The sequence below is a fragment of the Salvelinus alpinus genome, chromosome 9 (genome assembly GCF_045679555.1).
Source record: "Salvelinus alpinus chromosome 9, SLU_Salpinus.1, whole genome shotgun sequence".
In the NCBI taxonomy this organism is placed as follows: Eukaryota; Metazoa; Chordata; class Actinopteri; order Salmoniformes; family Salmonidae; genus Salvelinus; species Salvelinus alpinus.
Window position 1 is genome coordinate 7,502,891 of NC_092094.1, and position 13,643 is coordinate 7,516,533.

The 13,643-nt window shown below is 42.4% G+C and overlaps 1 protein-coding gene across 1 annotated transcript in view; it reads left to right on the forward strand.

Annotated features, from left to right (window-relative positions):
- Positions 1 to 10,477: 10,477 nt before the first annotated feature.
- LOC139584249 (reelin-like) overlaps positions 10,478 to 13,643 on the forward strand; it is a 356,507-nt gene continuing 353,341 nt past the window's right edge. The window contains exon 1 of the mRNA XM_071415869.1: positions 10,478 to 11,021. Within this exon, the coding sequence (XP_071271970.1) occupies positions 10,775 to 11,021 (247 nt within the window). The 5' untranslated portion in view covers positions 10,478 to 10,774. The remainder of the gene's footprint in view (positions 11,022 to 13,643) is intronic.

Consider the following 13,643-nt stretch of genomic DNA (forward strand, 5'->3'; position numbering starts at 1 on the left):
CATGAGAAATGTACATCCGATGTAGACTGTTGAACTCAGATTACTGGGGAAACTTTAATAATGTTTACATGTCTTGCGTCACTTCATCTCATACGTATATACTTTATTTTATACCATATATGGCATCTTGCCTATTCCGCTGTGTCATTGCTCATCCATAAATGTATATGTACACATTCTTATCCCATTCCTTTACTTAGATTTGTGTGTATTAGGTAGTTGTTGTGGAATTTGTTAGATTACTTGTTAGATATTGCTGCACTGTCGGAATTAGAAGCACAAGCATTTCACTACACTCGTAATAACACCTGCTAACCATGTGCATGTAACCAATAAAATCTGATTTGATTTGACTGTGGCTTAGCTACACATCGCATATAAACGAGCCATCGACCTTCACGACCAACAAAAATGGAGAAGAATAGATATGCACTTGCCAGAATTATAGCAGGCATTAAACTGTGTGGTTGAACAAATAGGCACATGGGCTAAATCCATCTCAGCTCGCTCAATGGAAATTACGGCTTACCTCTTATCCGCTCATCATTCCCTTATAACATAGTTTGTACATCTCCGTTGGTTATATTGCTTAATAATACAGGTCTATCTAATTAGGCGGCATTTCTGTTTTAGCATTTTGTGACATCTGCTGATGTAAAAAGGACTTTATAAATACATGTGATTGATAGTATATTATTAACATTTTTAAGGCAATGTTAGAATTATGCGTTTTATTGTTTTCCTTACTTTGTATTATAATTAGTTAATGAGCTTTTCTCCACGAAGAGGGGATCCTATATAGTGTTGTTGGGTCTGTAACTGTGAAGAGGGGATACTATATCGTGTTGTTGGGTCTGTAACCGTGAAGAGGGGATCCTATATAGTGTTGTTGGGTCTGTAACCGTGAAGTGGGGATACTATATAGTGTTGTTGGGTCTGTAACCGTGAAGTGAGGATACTATATAGTGTTGTTGGGTCTGTAACCGTGAAGTGGGGATACTATATAGTGTTGTTGGGTCTGTAACCGTGAAGAGGGGATCCTATATAGTGTTGTTGGGTCTGTAACCGTGAAGTGGGGATACTATATAGTGTTGTTGGGTCTGTAACCGTGAAGTGAGGATACTATATAGTGTTCTTGGGTCTGTAACCGTGAAGTGGGGATACTATATAGTGTTGTTGGGTCTGTAACCGTGAAGAGGGGATCCTATATAGTGTTGTTGGGTCAGTAACCGTGAAGTGGGGATACTATATAGTGTTGTTGGGTCTGTAACTGTGAAGAGGGGATACTATATAGTGTTGTTGGGTCAGTAACCGTGAAGTGGGGATACTATATAGTGTTGTTGGGTCTGTAACCGTGAAGTGAGGATACTATATAGTGTTGTTGGGTCAGTAACCGTGAAGTGGGGATACTATATAGTGTTGTTGGGTCAGTAACCGTGAAGTGGGGATACTATATAGTGTTGTTGGGTCAGTAACCGTGAAGTGGGGATACTATATAGTGTTGTTGGGTCTGTAACCGTGAAGAGGGGATACTATATAGTGTTGTTGGGTCAGTAGGGTCTGTAACCGTGAAGAGGGGATACTATATAGTGTTGTTGGGTCTGTAACCGTGAAGAGGGGATACTATATAGTGTTGTTGGGTCTGTAACCGTGAAGGGGGGATACTATATAGTGTTGTTGGGTCTGTAACCGTGAAGAGGGGATCCTATATAGTGTTGTTGGGTCTGTAACCGGGAAGAGAGGATCCTATATAGTGTTGTTGGGTCTGTAACCGTGAAGAGGGGATACTATATAGTGTTGTTGGGTCTGTAACCGTGAAGAGGGGATACTATATAGTGTTGTTGGGTCTGTAACCGTGAAGAGGGGAAACTATATAGTGTTGTTGGGTCTGTAACCGTGAAGAGGGGAAACTATATAGTGTTGTTGTGTCTGTAACCGTGAAGAGGGGATACTATATAGTGTTGTTGGGACTGTAACCGTGAAGAGGGGAAACTATATAGTGTTGTTGGGTCTGTAACCGTGAAGAAAGGATACTATATAGTGTTGTTGGGTCTGTAACCGTGAAGAGGGGATCCTATATAGTGTTGTTGGGTCTGTAACCGTGAAGGGGGGATCCTATATAGTGTTGTTGGGTCTGTAACCGTGAAGGGGGGATACTATATAGTGTTGTTGGGTCTGTAACCGTGAAGAGGGGATACTATATAGTGTTGTTGGGTCTATAACCGTGAAGTGGGGATACTATATAGTGTTGTTGGGTCTGTAACCGGGAAGAGGGGATCCTATATAGTGTTGTTGGGTCTGTAACCGTGAAGAGGGGATACTATATAGTGTTGTTGGGTCTGTAACCGTGAAGAGGGGATACTATATAGTGTTGTTGGGTCTGTAACCGTGAAGAGGGGATACTATATAGTGTTGTTGGGTCTGTAACCGTGAAGAGGGGATACTATATAGTGTTGTTGGGTCAGTAACCGTGAAGAGGGGATACTGTATAGTGTTGTTGGGTCAGTAACCGTGAAGTGGGGATACTATATAGTGTTGTTGGGTCTGTAACCGTGAAGAGGGGATACTATATAGTGTTGTTGGGTCTGTAACCGTGAAGAGGGGATACTATATAGTGTTGTTGGGTCAGTAACCGTGAAGAGGGGATACTATATAGTGTTGTTGGGTCTGTAACCGTGAAGAGGGGATACTATATAGTGTTGTTGGGTCTGTAACCGTGAAGAGGGGATACTATATAGTGTTGTTGGGTCAGTAACCGTGAAGAGGGGATACTATATAGTGTTGTTGTGTCTGTAACCGTGAAGAGGGGATCCTAGTGTTGTTGGGTCTGTAACCGTGAAGAGGGGATACTATATAGTGTTGTTGGGTCTGTAACCGTGAAGAGGGGATCCTATATAGTGTTGTTGGGTCTGTAACCGGGAAGAGGGGATCCTATATAGTGTTGTTGGGTCTGTAACCGTGAAGAGGGGATACTATATAGTGTTGTTGGGTCTGTAACCGTGAAGAGGGGATACTATATAGTGTTGTTGGGTCTGTAACCGTGAAGAGGGGATACTATATAGTGTTGTTGGGTCTGTAACCGTGAAGAGGGGATACTATATAGTGTTGTTGGGTCTGTAACCGTGAAGAGGGGATACTATATAGTGTTGATGGGTCTGTAACCGTGAAGAGGGGATCCTAGTGTTGTTGGGTCTGTAACCGTGAAGAGGGGATACTATATAGTGTTGTTGGGTCTGTAACTGTGAAGAGGGGATACTATATAGTGTTGTTGGGTCTGTAACCGTGAAGAGGGGATACTATATCGTGTTGTTGGGTCTGTAACCGTGAAAAGGGGATACTATATAGTGTTGTTGGGTCTGTAACTGTGAAGAGGGGATACTATATCGTGTTGTTGGGTCTGTAACCGTGAAGAGGGGATACTATATAGTGTTGTTGAGTCAGTAACCGTGAAGAGGGGATACTATATAGTGTTGTTGGGTCTGTAACCGTGAAGAGGGGATACTATATAGTGTTGTTGAGTCAGTAACCGTGAAGAGGGGATACTATATCGTGTTGTTGGGTCCGACCCTGTCGCTATCCATTTTCTGTCGCTGTCCATTTTCTGTCGCTGTCCATTGTCTGTCGCTGTCCATTTTCTGTCGCTGTCCATTTTCTGTCGCTGTCCATTTTCTGTCGCTATCCATTTTCTGTCGCTGTCCATTGAAAGTACTGAACGAATAGGCCTACCTCATCGCAGCTCGTTTGCTTACACTGGCTTATACATAGAGCTGTGTTAATGATATAAGAACAAACATGATGAATTTACAGAATATATAATGTCAAAAGTCAATGCTCATGTTGGCATTCGTTATTTTTTTGAAGGAGAATGCTGTTCTTATCGAGTTACATAAATCCAAACCATATTTATTTAAGCAAGTCTGCTATATCAGCAATGTGTTTTTAAAAGGCAGTAAATTGGGCTGAATGAACTGTGTCGCTGCCAGACAAGGCTCCGCTGAGAGCCAGGTGTAGCGGTGGTAAGGATTCACTCCACGCTCCGCTGTTGGGACAGTTTGTGGACAGCGTTTGTCACCGTTAGAGTGTGTTTATAGTATTGTTTAGTGTTGTGTTGTGTTGTGTAGTGGCTTCGCTGGCATTGCCTGAGTTTATTGCACCAAGATTTACGTGAGAAAACACTAAAACACTAAATCAGTATAGAAATACCTTAAGAAAAAAGAAGTAACAGCATGTCAGAAAACAGCTCAATGTGATTGAAGTATCCAATCACTTTTGGGTGAAATTGGAATGCACTAAACAAACAACAACACGAAGAGCTACCTATCCAAAATGGAGATGTATGGACAAACCACTTCTTCCAACTTTTTTGGCCATATAACAAAAAACCAATAACAAAAACATATACATGATCATTTACAAAACTTAGAATCAGCTATTAAAGACTACCAGGACACATTGAATTACATTGGATGAGCTATAGTACAAAATACAAACCTTCCAACCTAAAAAGGTCTGTGGTGTTGATGATATACTACAAAAAAATTATCAAATTTACTTACCACAAATTCAAATTGCCTTTTCTTAAATTCGTAATTTAGCTCTGGCAGTTTCCCCAATATTTGGAACCAAGGTCTTGACAACCAAATCCACAAAAGTGGAGAACATTTTGACCCCAATAATTAAAGTAGAATCTACGTCAACAGCAATCCAAGACAAATCCTCTGCAGTATCATCAACAGCAATCCAAGACAAATCCTCTGCAGTATCATCAACAGCAATCCAAGACAAATCCTCTGCAGTATCATCAACAGCAATCCAAGACAAATCCTCTGCAGTATCATCAACAGCAATCCAAGACAAATCCTCTGCATTATCATCAACAGCAATCCAAGACAAATCCTCTGCAGTATCACCAACAGCAATCCAAGACAAATCCTCTGCAGTATCATCAACAGCAATCCAAGACAAATTCTCTGCAGTATCATCAACAGCAAACTCCAACATTTCCTCAGTGAAAACAAATGTCTTGAGAAAATGGCAAACTGGCTTCTTACCAAAGTACCGTACGACAGATCATGTAGACATCCTGCAGACCCGTATTGACAACAACAAAAAAGTATTCTCATGCTTTGTTGATTTCACAAAAGCTTTTGACACAATTTGGCATAAGGTTTTGCTTTGCAAATTGATAGAAAACGGTGTTGAGGAAAAGCATATTACATTATAAAATCAATGTACATAAACAACAGGTGTGCATTTAAAATTGACAGTAAACACACATTTCTTTTCCCCAGGGCCATGGGGTGACACAGGGATCCAGTTTGAGCCCCACTCTCTTCAATATATATATATATATATTTATATTTACAGTGCATCCGGAAAGTATTCAGACTCCTTTACCTTGTCCAACTTTTGTTATGTTATAGCCTTATTCCCAAAACATTTTTAATCCTCATTAATCGACACACAATGACAAAGTGAAAACCGTTTTTTATTTTATTTTATTTTTTACATTATTTACATAAGTATTCAGACCCTTTGCTATGAGATTGGAAATTGATCTCAGGTGCATCCTGATTCCCTTGATCATCCTTGAGATGTTGCTACAACTTGATTGGAGTCCACCTGTGGTAAATTCAATTGATTGGACATGATTTGGAAAGGCACACACACCTGTCTATATAAGGTCCCACAGTTGACAGTGCATGTCAGAGCAAAAACCAAGCCATGAGGTCTAAGGAATTGTCCGTAGAGCTCTGATTCAGGATTGTGTCGAGGCACAGATCTGGGGAAGGGCACCAAACAATGTCTGCAGCATTGAACGTCCCCAAGAACACAGTGGCCTCCATCATTCTTAAATGGAAGAAGTTTTGAACCACTAAGACTCTTCCTAGAGCTGGCCGTCCGGCCAAACTGAGCAATCAGGGGAGAAGGGCCTTGGTCAGGGAGGTGACCAAGAACCCGACAGAGTTCAGGACCTCAGACTGGGGAGAAGTCCAACAGAGAAATGACCAACAGGGCAATGACCATAAGCACACAGCCAAGACAACACAGGAGTGGTTTCGGGACAAGTCTCTGAATAGAAATATCTCATTTACATAAGTATTCACACCCCTGAGTCAATACTTTGTAGACCTTTGGCGGCGATTACAGCTTTGAGTCATCTTGGTTATGTCTGTATCAGCTTTGAGTCGTCTTGGTTATGTCTGTATCAGCTTTGCACAGCTGGATTTGGGGATTTTCTCCCATTTTTCCTTGTCGATTTTCTCAAGCTCTGTTACATTAGATGGGGAGTGGCGGAGAACAGCAATATTCAAGTATTTACACAGATTTTCAATGGGATTAAAGTCTGGGCTTTGGCTGGGCCACTCAAGGACTTTCACATTCTTGTCCTGAAGCCATTCCAGCGTTTCTTTGGCTGTGTGCTCGCGGTCATTATCCTGTTGGAATGTAAATCTTCGCCCGCAGTCTGTCGTTTGCACTCTGAGGCAGGTTCTCATCTAGGATTTGCCTGTATTTGGCTCCATTCATTGTTACCTCTATCCTTTACCAGTCTCCCAGTCCCTGCTGCTGAAAAGCATCCCTATAGCATGAAGCTGCCACCAACATGCTTCACAGTAGGGATGGTGTTAGATGGGTGATGAGCTGTGCCTGGTTTTCTCCAGACATGGCCCTTTGCATTCAGGCCAAATAGTAAAAGTTTTCTCATCCGACCACTTAATCTTTTGCCTTATCGTTTGAGTCTTTCACGTGCCTTTTTGCAAACTCTTTCTCTCAGGCGTGTGCCCCACTCTCCCATAAAGCCCAGATTGGTGAAGTGTTGTAGAGACTGTTGTCCTTCTGGCAAGTTCTCCCATTCTAGCCAATGAACTCTACAGTTCTGTCAGTGTTGTAATTGGGTCCTAGGTCCACTCACTGACCAAGGTCCTTCTTGCCCGGTTGCTCAGTTTGGTCGGACGGCCAGCTCTAGGCAGAGTCTGGGTAGTTACATATTTTTTCCAGAACCCAATGATGGAGACCACTGTGCTCTTGGAAACTTTCAATACTCCAAAAATAGTTTTATACCCTTCCCCAGACATACAGTGCCAATCAATACATTTGGACACACCTACTCATTCAAGGGTTTTTCTTTATTTTTAAAAAACTATTTTCTACATTGTAGAATAATAGTGAAGACATCAGAACTATAAAATAACACATATGGAATCATTCAGGACGTAAAGTTAATTTATTTGCAACATTTTCCACAGCTTTACTTTAGTGCCTTATTGCAAACAGGATGCATGTTTTGTAAAAACATTTTTGTGTTCCTTCTTTTCACTCTGTTGTTGATACAATCTCAGTTATCTCCTATCACAGCCATTAAACTCTGTAACTGTTTTAAAGTCACCATTGGCCACATGGTGAAATCCCTGAGCATTTTCCTTCCTCTCCAGCAACTAAGTTAAGAAGGACGCCTGTATCTTTGTAGTGACTGGGTGTATTGATACACATTCCAAAGTGTAATTAATAACTTCACCATGCTCAAAGGGATATTCATTTTTACCCATCTACCAATAGGTGCCCTTCTTTGCGAGGAATTGGAAAACCTCTGTGTGGTCTTTGTGTTTGAATCTGTGTTTTAAATACACTGCTCAACAGAGGGACCTTAAAGACAATTCTATTTGTGGGGTACAGAGATGAGGTAGTCGTTCAAAAATCATGTTAAACACTATTATTGGACACAGAGTAACTTGCATACAACTTGTTAAGCACATGTTTACTCCTGAACTTATTGAGTCTTGCCATAACAAAGGGGTTGAATACTTATTGACTCAAGACATTACAGCTTTTCATTTTTAATTCATTTGTACAAATGTCTTAAAACATAATTCCACATTATCGGAGACCAGTGACACTAAGTCTCAATTTAATCCATTTAAAAATTCAGGCTGTAACACAACAACATTTTGAAAAAGTCTGGCATGTGAATACTTTCTGAAAGACAAGTGTGTTTCTTTCTAAATCATGTCCAAACTATTTAATTGGCCTAAAGTGGACTGTAATAAAGTTGTAGTGACATCTCAAAGATGAATAAAGGACATTGGATGCACCTGTCCATCATTTTTGATTGGCATCGCAAACAGGTGTGAATACTTATGTTTTATTTATTTATTTAACCATGATTTAACTGTAAATTAGATAGTTATGTATTTCATTTTAAATAAACATGTTTTCACTTCGTCATGTTGGAGTATTATGTGTAGATGATTGAGAGAAAAAAAAAGGCAATTTAATCCATTTTTAATTCAGGCTGTAACACAACAAAATGTGGAATAAGTCAAGGGGTATGAATACTTTCTGAAGGCTCTGTAACTATTTGACAGGCTGGAAAGAATCAAACAAACAGCCAATAGGAATGCTATCTGGCCCTAAACAGAGAGTACAACATGGCAGAATACCTGACCACTGTGACTGACCCAACACTTTGAAAATCCTTGACTAGGTACACATTCAGTGAGCATAGCCTTGCAATTGAGAGAGGCCACCATAGACTGTCTTCTCTTGAGAGCCAGGTCTGTCTATGTGCACACTGTCCACAAAATGAGGTGGAAACTGAGCTGCACTTCCTAACCTCGTGCCAAATGTCATATTTCCCACAGAACACACAGACACAAAAAGAGTTTGAAAACAAATCAAACATTGATAAACTCCCATATCTGAAATACCGCAGTGTGCAATATTTGTGGCCCGTTGCCATGAGAAAAGGGCAACCAGTGGAGAACAAACAACATTGTAAATACAACCTATATTTATCTGTTTATTGTCCTTTCATACATCAACTACTTGCACATTGTTACACATTGTTACAACACATTTGAAATGTCTATATTCTTTTAAATCTTTTGTGAGTGTAATGTTTACTAATGTTTCGCTTGTTTGTTTCCCTTTTTGTTTATCGTCTATTCCATTTGCTACTGGCAAATGTAAACATTTATTTCCCATGCCAATAAATCCCCTTGAATTGAATTGAAATTGTGAGAGAGAGAGAGAGAGACACCTAAGCTATCATTTCAAAAGTCAGTATAGAGACAGACGGGCGAGAAAACAGAACTATCGGCTTCTGGTGTCTACTCTGCTCTGTAGTTAATCTAGAACAGAGAACACAGGGAGGGAGCGAGACGGGGAAGAGAGAGAGGGGAGCGAGACGGGGTAGAGAGAGAGAAGAGCGAGACGGGGAAGAGAGAGAAGAGCGAGACGGGGAAGAGAGAGAAGAGCGAGACGGGGAAGAGAGAGAGAAGAGTGGGACGGGGAAGAGAGAGAGAAGAGCGAGACGGGGAAGAGAGAGAGAAGAGTGGGACGGGGAAGAGAGAGAGAAGAGCGAGACGGGGAAGAGAGAGAAGAGCGAGACGGGGAAGAGAGAGAAGAGCGAGACGGGGAAGAGAGAGAGAAGGGGGGGAGGCTGGCTGGGCTGACAGTGAAAAGAGAGAAAGTTGGAGAATCACATGGAAAAAGGATATTCTAATGGAAATCCCAAATAAATAAATGAGAGGAAGAGGAGGAAAAATAAAATATGTGTAATGGGGTGAAATACTTTACTGAAAAGAGACCGTGTGTTTTTGAAGTAGAGAAAAAAGAAAGATAAAGAGACAGAGAGAGAAAGATAGACAGAGAGTGAATGGTACAAAGAGAGAGAGAGAGAGAAAGATAGAGAGACAGAGAGTGAATGGTAGAGAGAGAGAGAGAGAGAGAGAGAGAGAGAGAGAGAGAGAGAGAGAGAGAGAGAGAGAGAGAGAGAGAGAGAGAGAGAGAGAGAGAGAGAGAGAGAGAGATATGGAAAGAGGGGGTTAGTATGGAGACAGACAGAAGGGAGGGGGACTAAGTGAGAGCTGAGAGAGACGGAGGGAAGAGCTAAAGGAGGGGAGGGGAGGGAGGGGTGATACTGGGTGAGAGAGGAGGAGACAGGCTGGATAGTGGATGGAGAAAAAGACAAAGAGATGAGTGAATAATCTGGGATCTCTCTCTTCTCTCAGAGAGCTCTATGTCTTGTATGGTGGAGATAAAGAAACCAACCGATGCATAGTGATAAGACAGCTAAGGTCTCTGGAGAGAGATGGAAGGGTGCTGGGTGGAGTGATACAGTGGGATAGAGAGAGAGGGGGAGAGAGAGAGCGCTGAAATAAAGAGAGCAAGGTGTAGAGAAAAAGGAAGAACAGAGAAAGCTGGAATAGAGAGAGGGAGTGAGGAATAGAGAGACGGATAGAGAGAAAGAGGGAGAAAGAGCTAGAGAGAAATCGCAGAATGATAGACTGACTGACAGAAAAAATGGGAGGAGAGCGCTGTGAGAGAGAGAGAGAGTGAAGGGGGAGGCCAGCCCATAGAGCGTACAGCACGTGTGGAGCTGAAAGAGAGAGAGGGAGGGAGGGAGGGGTGGGTGAAGGGGAGGAGAGAGGGAAACAGAGGGAGGGGGAGAGGTATTTAAACCATGGAGCAGGACAGACTAGCTCTGAACTCCCACAGAGTAGACGGAAGAGAGGAGAGAAGAGAAGAGGAACATAGAAACAGAGTGCTGTCTGCTTACAGTCTGCTTCTAGCCAGCACCACACACACATATATCCACACACTTCCAGAACGCAACCTCACCCATCCAGCTGGACTTTCTTTCTCCAAGTTGACTCCAGCCCTCAAGCCATCTGGAGCTCTATCTGTGACAACCTTTCCTCCACGCACCACCACTCTCACTTTGCCTCATCCATCTCTCCCTCGTTCCCTCTTTCCCTCGTTCTTCACGGGGGGGATGGCACGGGCCTCTTTCGGGGGTGCCCTCGGCTGTGCCCTGCTGGCCCTGGTGTTGGCGGCCGGTATGGATTTGGGGAGTCCCCCTGTGGCAGGCTTCTACCCCCACTTCAACCCTTTCTTCTTCCTGTGTACCCACCATGGGGAGCTGGAAGGGTCCGGGGTGGCAGAGGGAGGGGGAGAGGTTCTCCTCACCTTACAGATCGCTGGGGACCCCACCCACTACACTCCGGGACATGAGTATCAAGGTAAGTTAGGCTGCCCACAGTACACCCCTCAGTGGTAGGGTACACTCCCAGGGTAAAATGATGTGAGTGTGTATGTGTATAGCCGGTGGAGACTGATTTTGTTATGTTTGATCATCTTGTGTGTGACTGTGTGTGTGTGTGTGTGTGTGTGTGTGTGTGTGTGTGTGTGTGTGTGTGTGTGTGTGTGTGTGTGTGTGTGTGTGTGTGTGTGTGTGTGTGTGTGTGTGTGTGTGTGTGTGTGTGTGTGTGTGTGTGTGTGTGTGTGTGTGTGTGTGTGTTACCCCGCAGTGTTTGACTGTGTGTGTCTGAATGTGGAGGATAATTTTTTTTGCATGACTGATATCAATCATTATCTTTATTAAGTTAAGAATAAATAGTTGTGTATCTATGGTATAACATTTTAGTGTTTTTCAAGCAGATTTCTTGCTGGTAATTCCTGAAAAATGTGGGGCATGTTTCCAACATACAGATGGAAGGAGAGGTCACTTTATGCTTGGCTGTATTTAGGATGGATGGTTGACAGTTGGAAGGAGAGGTCACTTTATGGTTGGCTGTATTTAGGATGGATGGTTGACAGTTGGATGGAGAGGTCACTATGCTTGGCTGTATTTAGGATGGATGGTTGACAGATGGAAGGAGAGGTCACTTTATGCTTGGCTGTATTTAGGATGGATGGTTGACAGTTGGAAGGAGAGGTCACTTTATGGTTGGCTGTATTTAGGATGGATGGTTGACAGTTGGATGGAGAGGTCACTATGCTTGGCTGTATTTAGGATGGACAGTTGACAGTTGGATGGAGAGGTCACTATGCTTGGCTGTATTTAGGATGGACAGTTGACAGTTGGATGGAGAGGTCACTATGCTTGGCTGTATTTAGGATGGACAGTTGACAGTTGAATGATAGACAGGTCACTTCATGGTTGGCTGTACTTAGAAGGGCAGTAACCACAAGCATGGTTACATATGCAGTTTGTCTGCTTTGTTCCACGGTTTCTGGTTATTTTGTTCAATTTGTTTTGCAATTTTATGAGTCGAATTTGAACAAAAGAATTTCGGACTATCATTCTAAATCTCTATTAATCTTAATTGTTATATTGTTATTACTTACATCCCAGTAAACCGGGAACATTCTCTGAACATTATCTAAGATTCCCATTAAGTTTCATTTATGGTTTTATGTAATGTTAGGATGATCACATCCCAAACACATTCAAAGAATGTTTATGTTATACAATGTTTGTATAAAACATTCACCTGACGTTGCGAGAATGTTCACAGGAACACATTTTGTCTTCAAAGGTTACCAGAATGTTTCTTGGGGTTGTGAGAATATTTTGGAGGGAACATTGTGGGGACATCAACATGGGGACATCAACATGGGGACATCAACATGGGGACATCAACATGGGGACATCAACATGGGGACATCAACATGGGGACATCAACATGGGGACATCAACATTGTGGGGACATCAACATTGTGGGGACATCAACATGGGGACATCAACATGGGGACATCAACATTGTGGGGACATCAACATTGTGGGGACATCAACATTGTGGGGACATCAACATGGGGACATCAACATGGGGACATCAACATTGTGGGGACATCAACATTGTGGGGACATCAACATTGTGGGGACATCAACATGGGGACATCAACATGGGGACATCAACATGGGGACATCAACATTGTGGGGACATCAACATGGGGACATCAACATGGGGACATCAACATGGGGACATCAACATGGGGACATCAACATGGGGACATCAACATGGGGACATCAACATTGTGGGGACATCAAAAAATAGATGTTTCCAAAACACAAAAAACTGTCCAGATGATTCTACACTGAAGAAAAAATATAAACGCAACATGTAAAGTGTTGGTCCTGTGATTCATGAGCTGAAATATAACATCCCAGGAATTTTCCATACGCACAAAAAGCTTATTTCTCTAAATTTTTTGGCAAAAAAATGTGTTTACATTCCTGTTAGTGAGTATTTCTCCTTTGCCAAGACAATCCATCCACCTGACAGGTGTGGCATATCAAGATGCTGATTTAAACAGCATGATCCTTATACAGGTGCACCTTGTGCTGGGGACAATTAAAAGCCACTCTAAAATAAGCAGCTTTGTCACGCAACACAATGCCACAGATGTCTCAAGTTTATATTGAGCTTGCAATGACATGTGACTGCAGGAATATCCACCACAGCTGTTGCCAGATAATTGATTGTTAATTTCTTTACCATAATTTGCTTCCAACTTTGTTTTAGAGATTTTGTCAGTACGTCCAACCGGCCTCACAACTGCAGACCACGTGTATGCCATCATGTTTGCGAGCGGTTTGCTGATGTCAACGTTGTGAACAGAGTGCCCCATGGTGGCAGTGGGGTTATGGTATGGGCAGGCATAAGCTACGGACAACAAACACAACTGCATTTTATCGATGTCAATTTGAATGCACAGAGATAGGATGACGAGATCCTGACGCTCTATTGTCGAGCCATTAATCCGCCGCCATTAATCTGCCGCCATTAAAGCCATTAATCCGCCGCCATAACCTCATGTTTCAGCATGATAATGCACGGCCCCATGTCGCAAGGATCTGT